The sequence below is a fragment of the Vulpes lagopus genome, chromosome 21 (genome assembly GCF_018345385.1).
Source record: "Vulpes lagopus strain Blue_001 chromosome 21, ASM1834538v1, whole genome shotgun sequence".
Taxonomy (NCBI): Eukaryota; Metazoa; Chordata; class Mammalia; order Carnivora; family Canidae; genus Vulpes; species Vulpes lagopus.
In genome coordinates this window covers 33,441,482-33,460,900 of record NC_054844.1, presented here as the reverse complement: position 1 = coordinate 33,460,900, position 19,419 = coordinate 33,441,482, and the positions used below count along the sequence as shown (strand labels likewise).

At 38.2% G+C, this 19,419-nt stretch overlaps 1 protein-coding gene across 1 annotated transcript in view; it reads right to left on the bottom strand.

Annotated features, from left to right (window-relative positions):
* The window catches only part of PDZRN4 (PDZ domain containing ring finger 4), a 356,417-nt gene that overhangs the window by 47,734 nt on the left and 289,264 nt on the right, over positions 1-19,419 (bottom strand). Inside the window, exons 4-5 of the mRNA XM_041736199.1 lie at positions 16,976-17,232; positions 13,593-13,695 (exon numbers count right to left, since the gene is read on the bottom strand). Of these exons, the coding sequence (XP_041592133.1) occupies positions 13,593-13,695; positions 16,976-17,232 (360 nt within the window). The remainder of the gene's footprint in view (positions 1-13,592; positions 13,696-16,975; positions 17,233-19,419) is intronic.

The window sequence follows — 19,419 nt, the reverse complement described above, 5'->3', positions numbered from 1 at the left end:
GATAAAATGTAGTCATTTAAAATCCAATGATATAGTTAAGTGTCATATTTCAGCTCAATAAAAGTGATACTGACTTTGTGCCATTCATTTTTGCATTCTCACAATCTATTTCATTTATGATGATTATGGGTGTGGATATTTTTGTTGTGTTTAAAAATACTGCTGTTCAGTGCTTCATCTGTAAACATCATTATTATAATTGACATTTTTCTCTGGGTTTAAAATGAGCCAAAATATTTATTTGCTTCATCACCACATTCTAAATACCCTAACAGCCAATTAAGACAGAGTCAGAGGCTTTGTGATATGTGTGTGTGTATGTGTGTGTGTGTGTGTGTGTGTGTGTGTGAGTGATATGATTAGGTATGCTTAGTAGGACAGTAAATAGTAAGTTCCAATTCTAACTAGAAAAAAATTACATTTTCCTTAATATTTCATTTGAGTAATGAAACAAATATATGAAAAAATGAAAACATCTAAAGAGCTATAGCACTAAACCTCCTTAGTGATATAAACCTTAGATTTACTACCTGAAAGTATATTTAAGATTTAGTTATGGTTTCAATAATTGCACTATGTGCCTGATACCTGGAAGAAAAAGATGTATAGGACAAGGTCCTCCACACTGAAGAAGCTCAGATTTTAATGGGGGAGCTCAAAGTGGGAAGAAGTAATTATGTTTTTCAAACATTAGCTAAGAAACATTTTTGTCTCTTCTTATGTCCACCTCCATCACGAAGTCAATTCATCAATTCACAAAAGAAGACAGTAAGGGAGGAAGAAGGAACACGCGAACTACAAAACAGTCAGAATACAATTAATAAAATGGCATTACTAAGTCCTTACCTACCCATAATTACTCTAAATGTAAATGGATTAAATTCTCCAATCCAAAGCCACCGAGTGCCTGGCTGGATAAAAAAACAAAAGATCCAACTATATGCTGCCTACAAGAGACTCACTTCAGCTTTCAGGACACACTTAGACAAAGAGTAAAGGATGAAAAAAGGTATTTTATGCTACTGGAAACTAAAAGAGATTAGGAATAGCTATACTTATATCTCATAAAATGGACTTTATGTCAAGATCTGCAACAATAGACAAAGAAGGTCATTATATTATAATAAAGCAGTCACATCATCAAAAGGATATGACAATTGTAAATTTAACATGTACTCAGCATTAGGGCACCTAAAGATATTAAGCAAATGCTTACACAACTGAGGGGAGAAACAGATTACAATATAGTAATAATGGAGGACTTCAACACCCTACTTTTGACAGTAAGTAGATCATTAATAAGAAATCAATAAGGAAATATTGAAAATCAGTAAGGAAATACTGAAAAATTGAAGACCGTAAAGAAACATTTGACGTGAAATATACTTTAGGTGAAATGGACCTAACACACATATATAAAACATTCAATTTAACAGCAGGAGAATATACTTTCTCCTCAAACATACGACAGAACATTCCCCAGGACAGATCATATATTAGTTTAAAAAACAAGTTTAGAAAATTTAGAAGACTGACATCATATCAAGTATCTTTTCTGACCACAATTGTATGAAACTAGAGATTAATAACAAAAGGAAAGCTGGAAAGTTCACACATATGTGGAAATTTAAACAACACACTGCTGAATAACCCATGATCAAAGATGAAATCAAAAGGAAAATAAAAAACTTATTGGAAAAAAAAAGAAAATGAAGATACAACATGCCAAAACTCATGGGATGCAACAAAAGCAGTCCTAAGAAGGAAGTTAGGGTGATGAATGCCAACATTAAAAAAAGAAAGAATTCATATACACAATCCAATTTCACACCTCAAGGTACTAGAAAAAGAAGAAAAACAGACTTAGAGCAAAGTTAGCAAGAAAATAAAGATTAGAGCAGAAGTAAGTAGAGATCAGAAAAACAATAGAAATAATAGATGAAAGTAGGAGCTGAGTTTTTAAGATGAGGAAAATTGGTAAACCTTTAGCTAGACTAAGAAAGAAAGAGAGAAGATTCAGACAAATAAAATCAGAAATGAAAGAGGAAACACTATAATTGAAACCACAGATATACAAAGGATCATGAGACTGCTAATTACACACCAACAAACTGAATAACGTAGAAGGCACATGAATAACTTCCGAGAAACATACAACCTAACAAGTGTGTTAGTGAGGGAGTGGAGAAAAGGAAACCCTAGTGCACTGTTGGTAGGGATGAAAACTGCTACAGTCATTATGAAAAACATATGGAGGTTCCTCAAAAAATTAAAAAGAGAACTACTGTATAATCCAGCAATATAATCTGGGTTTATATATCCAAAGGAAACAAATACAAGAAACTGAAGAGATACCATGTTCACTGCAGTATTATTCACAATAGCCAAGACACAGAAACAGCCTAAGCATCAACTGATGGATGAATGGATAAAGAAAATGTGGTATAGGGCAGCCCCGGTGGTGCAGCGGTTTAGCGCCGCCTGCAGCCCAGGGCGTGATCTGGAGACCCTGGATCGAGTCCCACGTCAGGCTCCCTGCATGGAGCCTGCTTCTCCCTCTGCCTGTGTCTCTGCCTCTTTCTCTCTCTCTCTCTGCATCTCTATGAATAAATAAATAAAATCTTTAAAAAAAAAGAAAAGAAAATGTGGTATATATATTTATATACCACGGAGTATTATTCAGCCCATAAAAAAGAAGGAAATCCTGCCATTTGAAACAAGATGTGTGAACCTTGAGGGCATTATGGTAAGTAAAATAAACCAGATGAAGAAACACAAATACTGTGTTCTCATTCACAGGTGTAATCTGAAAAATTTAAACTCAAAAAACAGAGTAGAACCATGGTTTCCAGGGACTAGAGAGTGGCAAAAATGGGGAAGTGTTGGTAAAAACGTAAAAATTTCCAGCTATAAGATGAATAAGTTCTGAGAATCTCATACGCAGCATAATGACTTTAATTAACAACATTCTATTATATTTTTGAAAGTTGCTAAGGGAGTAGATCTTAAATGTTCTGACTATACACGCAAAAAAGATAATTATGTGAGTGGTAGAGATGTTAACTAATCTTATCCTGTTAACTAATCTTATTGTGGTAATAATTTCACAATATATACGTATATTAAGTCATCATGTTGTATACTTTAAATTTATACAATGTATGTCAACTATATCTCAATAAAACAGGAAAAATGCAGATGAAGGTTATGCATAGCACAGTTCACTATAGCTCCTTATAGCTAAGAAACCCTGGTGGAGGGGAATGGAAGTACCCAGATGAAATTTTATAGGAAAAATAATGTACCCAGGTAAGAGAGCTACACAAAGTGTTAACTATGGTTAACTTGAATTGTACAACTGCCCATGATGGTACTTAAAATTTTTATTTTGGATATCACATACATATATTGGATTTACTATAATCTTTGGTTCATAACACACCATCCATATTGATAATACGAGAGTCTTTTATTTATATTAAGTTTGATTATCTAATACATAGTGAACACCAGTGGACTCACTATGTAATTATGAACTAGAGCATTACTGAGAGCTTAAGTCTAAAGGAGAAAAAGGATAACTGTCATGCAAATATAAAATACTTCCTCTTTAAAGATTTCAGTATTTTTTCCAAGGCAATAATTTGGTGGAAAAGAAATCCCAACTGGGGTTATTTTTAGTATTTTTTCTAATTAAAAAAATAAACTGTTTTAAATAAAGCAATTTGTATTGCCTACAGCCCGCATTTGCTAGTTCTTCTTGGAAAATATTTATGGGTTAGCTTGTTCTTAACACCAAAGTTAAAGTCTGAGATAATTTAGAGAGGTGTGCTACTTTCTACCCATTGGTAAAGTACAGTACTAGACATAGACCAATGTGTGGCCTTAGACCAATGTGTATACTTTTTATAAAAACCTGTAAAATGGGGTTGATATGTTTGAAATATTAAAATATTTGTTAAATTTTAATGATCTGACTATGTGTTTGTCTTATTTTGCTCAAGTGAGTTATGTGGGAGAACCAGATGAGACAAATCATTCCAAGTAACTTTGGTATTCCCATGGAGCTCACACGTGAGGATGCTATGATTCAGGAGGTAAGTGGTCCCTTTAAGAGACAGACCTAGAACTGGGACCATATTCCTTGTTTGGACTTTTTCAACTGGATTATATTGCCTCTGGAAGGAACACTGGAATCCTTATCTGGTATTTGCTTTATAGTGAAACGACAGCTCTCCTTTTTATGCCTCCATGAAAACAATTCTTTGAAAGCAGAATAGGAGATATTGGGGAAAATGACTTGATATGCAAATATTCACCCTAAATACAACCTCCAACACCTCTCAGTAATGCAAACCATCATCTAAATGCGTATCATGAGTATCTTTGAAAAAAAAGTAGATGTCAGGATTTTGATAGAATTCATATATGTAGTAGACGGAATCTTCATTTTATATCTAAATTCTTGGTAAAATAAGTGTGCCCTTGGTTACATTGCTTAATAACCAATTTGGAAGGTGAAATTTGATTTTCATTGTTTTCTTAGGAAATAGAGTTTAGTGTTGTCATAATCAGTGGGGTGAATGATAGATAGGCTTCATACTTATTTTATGAAATTACATGAACAAATTAACAATGATATAATCTAATTTCTTCCAGTAAGAAATCAAAAAGAATTACAATAATTTTGATGACTACTTCTAATTCTACAGAATTTTCTTTCTGGTCACTTCTTAAGGAGAACTTTTCTAAAAATAGAAAATCACGACTTAGGAAAATCATTCAATTTCATAAACACAGGTTTTCAAACTAAGAAATTCTGAGTTCTGCTTGGAGTATTAGGATTATATAAAATGTGATCTAAAAGTCTCAGCCTCAACTAAAGTTTAAGTATGGAAACTAGGTCAATGTAGTATTTACCTAGGACATTTTTGAAAATGAAGGAAGGTGCTATTCATAATTAAAGTGGAACCCTAAGCCATACATGGGGACAAGTTAAGGCACATGAGGATGTATGGTTATCATAATAGGGGCTGAATTCCGGTCATTTTTTACCTATGTAAATTAGCTTGTCTATTTACTAGGGTTCTCCAGCTTCTAAGTGTGAGGTTAAACATGCACATCTTCCTTGTTAGGATGGCAACAACAAAAAACCCAAATTTTCTTCTACAATCTGGCACAAGTGTATGCTTAAATTCATTTACTCTAATTATTAGACTGTTAACTGAATTATTATGAGAAAAAAACAAAGAGTTTCCCACTTTATTTGAAATTTCTATTTTCCATCAGTTCTCTTCTCCTCCCTCCCCCACCATTTAATATTTTGTGTTTATGTTCAGGACATGTACAAAATAAGAATAGTAGCAGCAATGGTCAGTAATTTATCACTCCTCAAGCAAATGCTGCTGAATGCCTGCTGTGTGCTAAAGGATGAGCTACATAGGCTTTCCTGGAGATATAAAGATAATTAGAAGTGGTCATTTCTATTAAAAACTAAACTAGGGGATCCCTGGGTGGCGCAGCGGTTTGGCGCCTGCCTTTGGCCCGGGGCGCGATCCTGGAGACCCGGGATCGAATCCCACATCGGGCTCCCGGTGCATGGAGCCTGCTTCTCCCTCTGCCTGTGTCTCTGCCTCTCTCTCTCTCTCTCTCTGTGACTATCATAAATAAATAAAAATTATTAAAAAAAAAAACTAAACTATTTGGAAGAAAAGGGTAAGTACGTAAATAACCATAACCCAAGGCATAATGCAAAAAAAAAAAAATATAGAATGTGACATGGGAATTCAGTGGTGGGAAAGTGTGAGGAAGTCATCTGAGGGGCAGAAATTCTCAATAAGTAAAGGTGCAGAGGAAGGAAAGCATACAACTTTCTTTGAGTATTGCCATGCTGCAGAGTTTGACCCCACTATGCCTTAAAAAGTAGGGTCGTGACAGAGGACAAAGGACCTTCAATGCCAGGCAGAGAAATTTAGAGTTAATTCAAAGAGTCGATGCACACAAGATGATGAACTGGGGAGTGATCCAGTGAGAACTCCATTTGAGAAGGGCTGGTCTGGCAGTGAGTGGTGAATAGATGAACTGCAGAGGCTGGGGACTGGCCCCGGGGAACCAAGAAAGAGCCTAGAGATAATGTCCTACACAAGGGAGGAAGCAGTGGTGATATGAAGGAGAAACGTGCCACAGAGAGTCTGGAAATACAAGCTCCACTACATGACTGCTTCTCAGTTGGCCTCCGTGGTTAAGATTTTAATCTGATATAATTTGAGAAAATAGTGGTGTCATGAATAGACACTTCAATGAACCAACTCTGATAGAATATCATCTTATCCTAAATGTTCAAGTAATAAAAATATTTTCACACTTCATCTAGATCAGTTTTCAATTCAATAAATTTCCCACAAGAATGGAACTTATAAAGGTGATGTTTTTAAATGGATGATTTTATTGCTTCAGTGGTAAGTGGTATCAAATTATTTTAGATATTTCATTAATAATTCAAAATGTGACTAACAAGTGGAATAAAAAGGACTGGTGAAATATAAAGTATTCAGTGAATCAAAGCAATTCTGAAAATTCTACACTTGCACATTCTGCACACTATTTTCCCTTTTCCCTAATATCCATTGCACACAAGGATATCATCTCTTTGTAAGTTATGTCTCATGCCCAAACATTTTCTTTCCATCACTGGTTTTCAAACTCCTTGACACATTTCCCAGAGACTCTTAGAGTCAGAACTGGCTACTTGGGAAGGTGCTCAGTTCTCTGCCCATTGTTGTGTTTCACAAATTTGCTGGATGATCCCTTGGTGAGGAAGTTATAAATGAAGTACAGGGGTGGATTAGGGGATATATCAAATTCACACCAAGTATGAGATTCTTACAAGATGATAATCAACAGGGATGCATTTGCATGGAGATTATTAACATTCTATTTCATTACTCCTCTCTCCTCATCACCCCACATTTTGGCCCTTCCTTTAGAAGTATTTAACTGAAACAAAAATGATGGTTGGATTAGAACCCCGAAATAAAAAACAAAATCTCTAATCACAACAGCCAAGATATGGAAACAACTTAAGTGTCTGTCAGTGGATGAATAAATAAAGCACATGTGGTTTATGTGTGTGTAGGGGTGTGTGTGTGTGTATAATGGAATATTATTCAGCCATGGGAAAGAAGGAAATTCTGCTATTTGCTACAACAGCGATGGATCTTAAGAGCATTATGCTAAGTGAAATAAGCCAGAGAAAGACAAATTTGCATAGTATCATTATATGTGGAATCTCAAAAAAGAAAAAAAACAAGTCCAACTCATACAGAGTCAAAAGATGATTACCAGGGACAGGAGGGTGCGGCAAATAGGGAAACATTGCAGAAGGATACAAACTTTATAAAAAAGGAACAAATACCTATTAGAAAGGGAGAGGATACCTTTTGTTACTGCATGGTGGTCCCAGGTTCTTTTCCAATTCCCTTGTACGAAAACATACAAAGGGATTGCACTGCTCAAAAGCTGGTCCATGCAGACAGCAATGGAAATCCTCCTTCACTCATTCATCCACTACGAGCACCCAGAGTGTAGCGGTTGATGTGATGCAAAGATAAACAGGCAGGTAAGGCCTCTACCCTCACAGCCTAGAGAGAAGCCACCAAGTTCTACAAGCACACTAGATTTTTCTCGAAGTTCATTTCACAAGTCACGAAGCCGCTCACAAAGATATGACTGAAATCTAGTTAATACTTATCCTCTTGCCATTTTTTTTGAATGAGCATCTCCTTTGATTCATAATTCTCTTTTCTTTAGCTATGTAAGAGAGAGATTATCTACTTAAATTGTCACAAATTTACTGCACGTAGTCACAGGGATCTAGGAAAATAAATTTCGCAAAATGACCCTTCTCAGCATAGCACAAGGGTTTACTTATGCTTTGCATAAGAATTGCCAAGAAGAACCTAATTAATATGCTAAGTGCTCTTTCCTATTTATAGATAACCCAAATTTGGTTTTCGGGTGACACGTACATAGAACTCTGACATATACCTGTCCTCTCCTTTTTACCTATACCTCTTTAAGCCAACTTCTAACTTTCTTCTCATTTTGATGACCATGTATCCAGAAGGGGAACTTGAGGCACACTTAATTCAGGCTATTGGGTAAGCTTAATCTTAGGAGAGAGGAGTAGAAATTATTTGGAATGGCATTTTTAGGTGATGAAAACCACCAGACTTTGAGTGTGTTGCTTAAATTATTTGCTTTTCTTGGCTAACCTAATGTTTTATACTATCAGAATGTTGGACTTTAATATTAGTCCAATATTACTTCTCCATCAGCACTGACTTTTGAGAGTTAATGGCAAATGCTGCAGAAAATTCAGCATCTTCCTTGCACTCAGGCAGGGGCAAACATATCTTTATTAGGGATCGGATGAAAGGGCTCTATATTTCTTGAAGCCTTTCCCTTTAAATTATTTCTGGTAGAGGTTGGATTTGAGATCTGCCTCTGACTTGCTAAGGGCTATTTATGATTTATTTCAACCTTTAGCTCACTCTGGAAAAAAAAAAACGCACAAAGTTGAAAATAAAGAGGAGAAGATGCTTAATCCTCAGTGGTATTTCAGTGGCATGAGCACCCTGACTCTTATGATGGGTATATTATTTAAATTTTGATATTTTTATTCTTTCTCTGAAAAATAAAATTAAAATCCTTTATCATATTTAATTAGAGGACAAGTGCCATCATTTTTAAAAGAGAACACGTTTAAAGCTGTGAGTCTTTTAATGCAGGCTGGTCCTCTGAGACTTTTCTGAAGCACTGTGAGGAAATTTTAAAGCCAGTCAAATAATTTTCCTAGGCAAAGTGGTGATAGGCCATGGTGAGATATGGGTGTCATTAAAATTTCATAGAGGTCCCTAACACACCAGAGTCACCATAACATTGACACGCTGACTATAGTATCTCCAAAGAAACATTTGCTGCCTATCATGGCTCTGAAGGGAGCTGTTACAGTCTATCAATGCAATAATCTGCATGTTAAAAAGTCCCTAAATATGTATTTACAAGATAGTCAGATCTGTTTTGGTCTATTGGGTCAATAATCCATGCACTAAAAGTCCCTAAATATGTATGCATAAGATAGACAGATCAGCTTTGGTTCACTGAGTCAATAGTAAGTAGGCCTTTAAAAAGGGGCCTTTATAGTTGCACAGTTGGCATTTTAGCAAGTTCAGAAATGCAGTTCTGTGCACTTCCTGTCTTTTAAAGAGTGGATTTATTATGCTAGTTTCAGTGGATGCCAGAAACTGTGTTTCCCTTTGGCCCATGATATTTTGCTTTTAAAAAGTTAGAAGAAAAACCACTGCGGCCCAAACTATATTACAGCGTGGAGGCAAATAATGGAAATGCAGGCATCTAGGCAAAGATGCACTGAGCTGGGTACTGCCCTTCCTTGACCAAGCCTCAGCTTCATCATCCTGCTGCATCCACCTCTCCTCTCAGCTTGCCTGACTTCCCTGCTGCGTGCAGCCTTTGCTTCCCCGGTCAGACTCATTCTGGTGGCCAGAGGGATCTTGCGAGGGCTTCAACTCCTCTGCAGCAACTTTCCATCCTCACCATAAAAGTGAAAGGTGCCTCAATATAAGCCCCTCCTCCCTCTGGCTTCCCCTCCTACCACTCTGGTCCTCTTCCTTGCTGCTGGAGAACACTGGCTTCTGCTGTTCCTTAAACAGGCCAAGCATGCTTCTGCTTCAGGTCCTTTGTACTCCACCAGGAACTCTCTCCCCCTCAGAAAGCCACGTGGCTGGCTCTCTTACTTTCTCTAAGGTTCCTATGAGAGAGGCCTTCCCTGACCCGCCCTGTACAAGACAGCAACACTCTGTCCCAACACCACACATTTCCTTTCTCCATCACCCATGCTATTGTTCTCCATTAGCACTTACCGTCATCTAATGCATCACATCTTTACCGATTTGTTTATTGTTCACCTTTCTCCCCCACAGGTTAAGCTGTCCCGTAGGGGCTTCATCAGTCCCAGACTGAAATATGAGCCTGGTCTATTTTAAGTGTTCATTAAATATTGAAGGTAGAAGTGAAGGGAGGCAGATGGAAAGAGAATCTTCCTCTACTTCTCCGATTGCCTGTTGATGTGTGTTTGTGTTTAGGTTGAGGAGAAACAAGTATCTTTTTCTATGTATGTATGTATGTATGTATGTATGTATGTATGTAGGAGAGACACAGAGAGAGAGAGGCAGAGACATAGGCAGAGGGAGAAGGAGAAGGAGAAGGAGGCTCTTCACAGAGAGCCCAATATGGGATTCCCTGAACTGGGATCACACCCTGAGCCAAAGGCAGACGCTCAACTGCTGAGCCACCCAGGTGTCCCAACAAGTATCGTTTTCTGAGACAAAGTCCTTTCTTTGGCCATTGGACTTGTTTTCTGTAATATTCTCTAAGTGGCACAGAAGCAGTCCTTCTGGAAGGTACTCATCCATTGCATCCTCAGAGCTCTTAGAGCAGCTGAGGTCACCTCAGTTGGTCACAGAAGCACTTGACCAGTGTGCTGCTAAGTACAAGAGTGCAGAAGGTGGGACTGTCGTTTCTAAATCTCCCCACTTACTGTGGCATCTACGATCGGCTCTGCCGACAGCAGTGGACTAGATTTTACTGTCTAATCTAACACAGCCAGGAGGGATGGTGTGGGCCACTCTGCTCCATAACCCCAACAGACTGAGGAGTGCTAGGTAGAACCATTATTCTCTCTGAAACCTGGTAAATTATCCTTGGGATATTTCCCCCACGCCTCCACCCCCATATTTAACCATGTATGATGCTTTCAAATGCATCCTTTCTCATGATTGAAGCCTGTCACAGTAACTTCCTCCTTATTTAAATTTCACAGGAACATTCTTATTTCAATCACTCAGAAAGATGCCTTTGGCAAGAGAATCACAGCTGACAGCAAATTAATGACTATGATGCTGTGATTAGTTGAGATTACAGGCTACAGAGGACCTGTCTGAGCATTTACCACTGTCATCATACTGATGCTGGCATCTATTTGGGATTTATATTGTTCAAAAAAGGGGATGTGGTTCAGTTATAGTAAGTCTTATAGAAAGGTAAGGAAATCTGTCTGTATTGGAATATTCAATGATATGCTAATTAATTAACATAATTTTTACTGTTCACCTGTTAGCCTAAGCAAGTCTTTCTTCCATGTCCTCCCCCTGAGCACAGATTTATTTTAATAAAACTTGAAGGCACAAACTAGATAGAAAGCTGAAGTGATTTAGATAATTCCAGTCCCTAAACCCAAAGTATTCATTAACTGAAAGAAAAACATCATTTAATCTTGAATTATTTGGGTAAGTGACTGACTTAATTTTGTAATCTATTTTTCAGGAGAAGACAAAACTTAATGGATATTTTAGTACATACCAGTCCTTGAATGGATTTATAAAATAAAACTTCTCAATCAACTTAATGAAGAAGGGATAAAAAATTAGCAGGAACAACAACACCCAAACCATCTACTCAGATACTAAGTAGCATTGCACATCCTTCCAAATTCTAGCCAAAAAGAAATAATGATTTCTGTAATCCCCAGCAATGACTTTTGCAGGGGGAAGATTTCAAATAAACGTCTATTTGCTTTAGGTAAGCTTCACTGAATCGGCCTTATTTGATTTCAGATCCTCCTAAGGGAAGAGATTTCAGGATTTCCTGGTTGTAAAATGGAAAAGAACATTTTGCTGAACTTGTATGACATCATCTAAAGCATTAAAAGGGCAGATAATCATGGGTTCTCTACCTGTTTACCAAAGCTTCTTTACCTCTTCAATCTACTTTATTTCCAAATGTCAGACTGGTTTGAAACCTTTCAAAGATTTATAGACTGCAGCAGCAGAAGAAATATTAGGATAAATCCTTTAACTTTTGTGAAAGCTTTTAAATAATTAATCGATGGGCTTTTGGAATTGTTATATATCACAGTACATATACTCTAGCGTATACTATGTGAAAGCTAAACAACAAAGAGCATTAGGCCATTTCTCTCTCTAGGAAGTCAGTGAAACTACTTTTTACGGTATATACTTGAGTCACAACTAAAGAGAATATTGAGTAAGTGAAAGAAAATATAACTAATATAAAACAATTTAGTTTATCAATTAAAACCAAAATGCTGTACACTGAATGAAAACAGCAAGCACAGTCTTGGTTTTAAATATAATTTCTTTTTTCAAACACTACTTGAAAATTATCTTATATTACAGAAGGATGAAAACATGTAGCTTCCATAATATTATTCATAAAAATCAACAAAAATGCAAGCAAATTATTTTCAAGTTTATATTATAAAAATGTTTTCCAATACATTTAAAATAATAGACCAAACAGCTTAAACAAATAATACTTAACAGAACTTACCCTAGATATGTAATAGACAAAATATTTCCCACAGTAATGAATTAATTTTTTCTTTGTTATGTATAACCCCTCAATGATAATATCGTGAAGAAATGTGAAGAGGTTTGAGTCAACAAAACTAAAAGACAACCTACAGAATGGGAGAAGATATTTGCAAATGACATATCAGATAAAGGGCTAGTTTCCAAAATCTATAAAGAACTTATTAAACTCAACACCAAAGAAACAAACAATCCAATCATGAAATGGGCAAAAGACATGAAGAGAAATCTCACAGAGGAAGACATGGACATGGCCAACATGCACATGAGAAAATGCTCTGCATCACTTGCCATCAGGGAAATACAAATCAAAACCACAATGAGATACCACCTCACACCAGTGAGAATGGGGAAAATTAACAAGGCAGGAAACAACAAATGTTGGAGAGGATGCGGAGAAAAGGGAACCCTCTTACACTGTTGGTGGGAATGTGAACTGGTGCAGCCACTCTGGAAAACTGTGTGGAGGTTCCTCAAAGAGTTAAAAATAGACCTGCCCTACGACCCAGCAATTGCACTGTTGGGGATTTACCCCAAAGATTCAGATGCAATGAAACGTCGGGACACCTGCACCCCGATGTTTCTATCAGCAATGGCCACAATAGCCAAACTGTGGAAGGAGCCTCGGTGTCCATCGAAAGATGAATGGATAAAGAAGATGTGGTTTATGTATACAATGGAATATTACTCAGCAATTAGAAACGACAAATACCCACCATTTGCTTCAACGTGGATGGAACTGGAGGGTATTATGCTGAGTGAAATAAGTCAATCGGAGAAGGACAAACAGTGTATGTTCTCATTCATTTGGGGAATATGAATAATAGTGAAAGGGAATATAAAGGAAGGGAAAAGAAATGTTGGGAAATATCAGGAAGGGAGACAGAACATAAAGACTCCTAACTCGGGGAAACGAACTAGGGGTGGTGGAAGGGGAGGAGGGCGGGTGTTGGAGGGGAATGGGTGACGGGCACTGAGGTGGACACTTGACGGGATGAGCACTGGGTGTTTTTCTGTATGTTGGTAAATTAAACACCAATAAAAGTTAATTAAAAAAAAAAAAAAAAAAAAAAAAAAAAAAAAAAAAAAAAGAAATGTGAAGAGGTTTGAAAATGATCTTACCTCATATTCAAAGTCCTCTGCTCTGTCTACATCAGCAGGCAAGCTGGAAAGATACTCATTGTCCTCATAAAATTCATGCTCCATCGGATGAAGAGAATGGCAGCTATGGGGAATGTAGCAATATGATAGAAATGGATCAAAAGGGTTGTTCTCAAGATTAACACTGATTTTAGAATTTCACTTGTTTTCTCTGCTTTGCAATAAGACCTGTAGCAAGCCAGCCTTCGAGTGAACCAGAAGCTCAGAAAGAGCAATTGCTTTTCTTTCTCCCCTACACGAGGTCCATCAATTTGATTTTCTGAGAGAACACCAAAAATAAGGGCCCATGGCCAGAACTGTACTCCAAAGAGTCTGATGTGACATCTCTGACAGGCCATCATGCTTGATACTCTCTGGCTTGCTTCCATTCCACCAATTGTGATTTGCTCCATCCATGGGTGTGTGGCCTTTGAGACTGAAGTCTACCCAAAGGGGGAATTTGTAACAAAGTACTACCAATTTCATAATACACAGCCCCAAACTGTTTTTTGAAATCTGTTTTCAAAAGCACATATTTTTCAGATTGTAAAACGCACTTACATTGTCCTCATTCCTTCATATCTCTTTCCTTGTTCTGTCTTGTAACCCACATTTTCCCCCTCTTTGATAGAGGGCCTGTGCACAAATATTAATCAGCATTCATGGTGATACCTCACTGGAAATTCCTATAGGCCATAGGGTTTCATAATCCCGACATTCAGAGAGGATTGAAGGAAATGAGAGGGATCTGAGGCATTGTACATGACTTTTTATATGCCTTACTTTGGAAAAAAAACGTTTTTTTAAAAAAATTATTTATTTGAGAGAGAGAGAGAGAGAGAGAGAGAGAGAGAGAAAGAGAGAGAGCACATAAGCAGGATAAGGGGCAGAGGGAGAAGCAGACTCCCCACTGAGCAGAGAGCTCACGTGATCCTGTGACTCCAGGATCATGACCTGGCCAAAGGCAGACTTTTAACCAACTGAGCCACCCAGGTGCCCCTGGAAAAATATTTTAAATAAATTACAGAAATGCTATAAAATTACTATATGCTGTGATATGGATCTTATACATTACACCATATGAAGGCTAAGTACAGTTTAACAGCAAAGGACATGAGGGCATCTCTATTTCTGGAAGTCAGTGAAAAAGAGTCAGTGCAATTAACCAAGTTGATGGCAGGTGAGACTTCTCTAAGCCTCGTCCGGGTGGACATTACTGAAAAACTGGAGTTAGTAGTATAAATTAGCTTCCATATCTCTAGCTCAAAGGTGAGAAAGAGAGACGCAATGCTCCTGGTGCCCTCACACAGTCAATGTAAATATTCTACTAGTCCCTTCTCACTGCGACCTATGGCTGTCATCTCCATATAGGGTTAATCGACGTGAACCCTGATAGCAAAAGCAGTATATGCAGCATCTTGCCTGCTGATCTAACAGGTAAACTGTCCTCGCTTAAATTTGGACTGGCTCTGAAAGCCCATTTAGGTTGGTAAACCATTAAGCTTGCTGCTTTGGGCATCTGATGCATTTATCTTGTCTTTCAGTTGTTAAGAAGGGAACCTTATTCATTCATTCAATAAACATTTATTGTCTACCAGATGCCAGGCCCTATGCCAAGTGCTGGAAATCTATTGGTATACCAAATCCAATTCTTGCCCTATTAATTGAGTAGAGCAGTAAAGTGGGAATGTTAATATAATGTGATACTTCAGGGGAAATATGGAATCTGAGAGCAGATTGGGGTGGAGGGGGGGGGCGTCCCTATTGCAGTTCTAGGAAGTTTGCAAGAAGAGGTTGCATTTAACCTGAGATCTGCAGGACTTATGGAGAGCAATACCAGATACTGGTTAAGAGAGTGGGTACTGGGGTCAGACCCCTCAGGCTCAGAAGCCTAAGTAAGTGGCCCTATCACTTTCTTGCTATGTGACCTTGGACAATTTACTTAACATCTTCCCTCATCTGTGATGGTAATAATACAGTGCACTATCTCAAAAGATTGTTGTGAGTATTAAATGAGTTAATAAATGTAAAACACTTGGAATATTACCTAAAACATGTCAGATTAGCTAATAAATTTTAGATATTATTCATTCAAGAGAATGTTTATTGGAAAGCTACTCTGTGTCAGGCTGTACTCAAATATTATATACTTGTTTGCCTGTGTATTCTCCATCTCCTTCTCTAGAAGGTAGGCACTGACTTTATTTTTGTTCCCAGTTTTATGCCTGGCACCTAGTTCCAGTGCCTGATAAAGAGGGCTACTTAATAAGTAGTGGTTGCATGGATGGAGTCCTAAGCAGATAAGCAGGGCCCCTATTCTCCTAGAGCTTGAAGTCTCAAGGAGTTGTTTCCAAAACATGGCTGTACATTAAAATTGCCTACAGAGATTTCTGAAAAATTTTCAGACTTGAGCCTCACTCTAAAAATGCCTTTCTAATTGGCCTGACATGGGATTCAGGCATTGTATTGACACTGCTTTTCAAAATTCCCTGGCGATTCTAATGTATGCATGTAAACCACTGAAATGAACCTAATGAAAGCCACTAGAGTGGCTTGATCAGACCTGTGTTTTATGAAGTGCAGGATGGGTTGTAGTTTAAAGAGACTATTGTTCTTATAAATCAAACTCTCAATAATATTTGAATATTTGCTTTAAAATTCCCAGAACATAATGTATGGGACAAAACATACTTCCTCATAAAACAAAACTGTACAAGTAGGATTATTGGAATAAAATATCTCCAGCTGCCTTTAAATGAGATAAAAATAGGGAAGAAATATTCCTTTAGTAGATCCTTATTTCACAGCTCTACACTTACTCACTGACAGCCAGATCTTTTGTTTACATCTCAATATATTGGGTAATTTCTTTCTTTGGAGAATTGCACTTTAATTAAATTAATTTCCTCACTTTTCCTTTAAAGAAGAGAAAAGCAAGAGTGAAAGAGAGAGCAGTGACCCACAGAGGAGAATATAGTGCCAACATGCCACTTCTGTGTCAGGCTTAATGAGGTTTTTGGCAGCTTTGGTGAGAAAAGCTATTTCCCTGACCAGTGCTCATGAGTAGCATGAGCTTTTGATGGCTGGAAATATGAAGACGAACTCATCAGAGCCAGAATTTTTCATTGCTCCTCAGCAAGCATGATTCCTAAAGTGAAGCAACTGTGTAGGTCAGGGAAAATAGCTAGCAGGGCCAGCTGAGAACTAATTGGATATAGACACAGTGGAGACATTTTCCAAACAGAACTGAGAGTCGTGTCTCTGTAATTGTCAACTTGCTAGCATGACTGATTCCCTCCAACACCTCCCTGAAACACTGAATGCAAACAAATAGGGCTTTGGGAAAAATGACAGAAAAAAAATACCTGTCTGAGAGCAGGAATGGACAGACGTCTGGCACTGGAGGGGTAGGTGGCCTCAGTTTGGCCAGAGCCATGATGTGTTCGAAGGTGATGTCTGTCTGAGTGCTGGCGTTCATGAGCTGCACTTCTGGGGCCGTTCCATAGGCTGGTTTACTGAGAGGTGTTCGTCTTAGCACCTGGACCACAATGGGCTCCTTGGCATTTCGAAAAGCTTCCACTGCCTCTTCATGGGTGGCCTTTGAGAGATCCTTCCCATTGACCTGTGAAGATAAAAAGACATTGCTCATCTTAGAGGAAAGAACAGAGAGGCTGTCATCATAGATTAATAAAAGGTGGGGAGGGTAAGTTTAAGCCAGCTCTGATATGAATTCTGTAAAGCAATATTTAATCAGACACTGACATTTATTGAACTCTTCACCAATGCGTGGAAGTGAAGAAGATTAGGAAAACAATTGCTTCCTGTTTCATTAGGAAGTACGCTATCAGGATCATTAGTAAAGATTTAAAAGTTTAAATCACACATTTGGTGAGAAAATGCTCACCCTAATCTTCACATAGGTAGAAATGGTAAGTATATCTTCTTAAAAAATGTTCTATCCACCTCCTGGTGAGATTTTAAAAACTTTATATATTTATTCATGAGAGACACACACAGAGAGAGGCAGAGACACAGACAGAGGGAGAAGCAGGCCCCCTCAAGGACCCCGATGCGGGACTCAATCCTGGACCCCGGGATCATGCCCTGAGCCGAAGGCAGACGCTCAAACCTTGAGCCACCCAGGTGTCCCTCTTGGTGGGATTTTCAATATTTAATCCAAGCCTTACCAGCCTGAAATCTAATTCTTTGGGTATTGCTGAATTTCTTTCATATTCATCATTTTTTTAAATCCAAGACAATGTTATTGTCATGTACATTTTATCCTAAATCCTTGCTGTTCAAAGTGTGGTCTGCGGACCAGCAGCATAAGCATGGCATAAGAGATTATTAGAAATATAGTATCCTGCCCCTATCCTAGACCCACTGAATCAGAATTGGCATATTAACAAGATACCACCTGTTTTATATGCTCTTGAAAGGAGCACTGCTCTAAAACATCTCTGAGTATGCTACGTTCTTTGGATCCTCACCTGTTTTAATTTATAACAATTTATGACTCTCCAAGGTAGCCCTGGACATAACAGAGAAGAGGGAACGTTTGCCTTTGCCCTCTATCACTGCTTCTCAGCAGGGCCAAACCACTGGCATTTGGGAGAGAGAAATTTCTTTTTGTGAGACTCTCCCATGCCTAATTATCAAGAGCCAGGGCTGTTTGCTAGCCTTTGTGGTACTCCAAACACTCACACACTTTTCTAAACACCCTTTCCAGTGGCAGTACAGACTGCTCTCAAATAGCTGTCAATTTATTTCCCTAAAACAGGTCTGATAACAGAGTCCCTTCGTGGAAGTTGTGTTTTAATAAAGGACTACAGCATGCTGAAATAGCTTCACAGTTCCCACCCTAGATGAATCAATAATGTTGGCTTTTGAAAATAGGAAGAGATACTTGGGGGCATAATACTGTGCTTAAAACCCCTGAAATTATACCATTTCTAGACAACTAAGCCATCTGCCTGTTGGGGAGGCTCTGATAACTGCTATGCACCAACAAATCCTTAGAGATCCCTGGGTGCCTTAAAAAGAAGCAAAGGGAGTTGCTGAGTTGCAGACATAGAGCGCTTGCTGACATCCAAATGAGCACATTCTCTCTCCCTGAGTAGACAAAGAATATGTGTGTGCTCAGAGCAAGTGTGGGGTGTTTGGGGGTAAATGACACAATGGTAGGTAGAAATCGTCATGTCATGTAGAGACAGGCTTAATGACCTGGAGGAGCTAATTTACTCAATGGGCCCTGAAAGAGTTAATGTGCCTTCAAAAATCGAGCAATTAAGTTTCCTCACCAGCAAAATATGTCCCAGTAGTTCTTGGATCACTTAGTATGAAACTCCAGTAGAAGATACGAATGGTTACCTACCTGTGTGCACACATTCATGAATCTATACGTTCTCACTCTGATTCTTTCCTTCATGGACTAACATTGAATATTATTATTTGTGAATTCTTACACAACCTTGGAAAGTCTGGATGGCTCTGGGTATATGGGAATAGTGAACAAGGGACATCGATGGACATAGTCTTTCATTCCTTGAGCTGTTGGACTACAGCACATTTGGAAAGGGGCCACCACTGTCACTCCTAAGGATGTGTAATCAGTGGGTGGCAAGTGAAGTCCAAGAATGGAAAAACACAACCTAAAATCTAGCCTCTCACATTGGATGGTGTCATTCTTTATGTTTCCTCCTGCGGTCAGTATTTATAAACTCCGGGGTTGTAGAAGATGATCCAGTGGTAGGTCAGATTGTTCTGCCAAAATCTGTGTGGTAGGGAGAAATTGTCCTTTGTTTCCAGG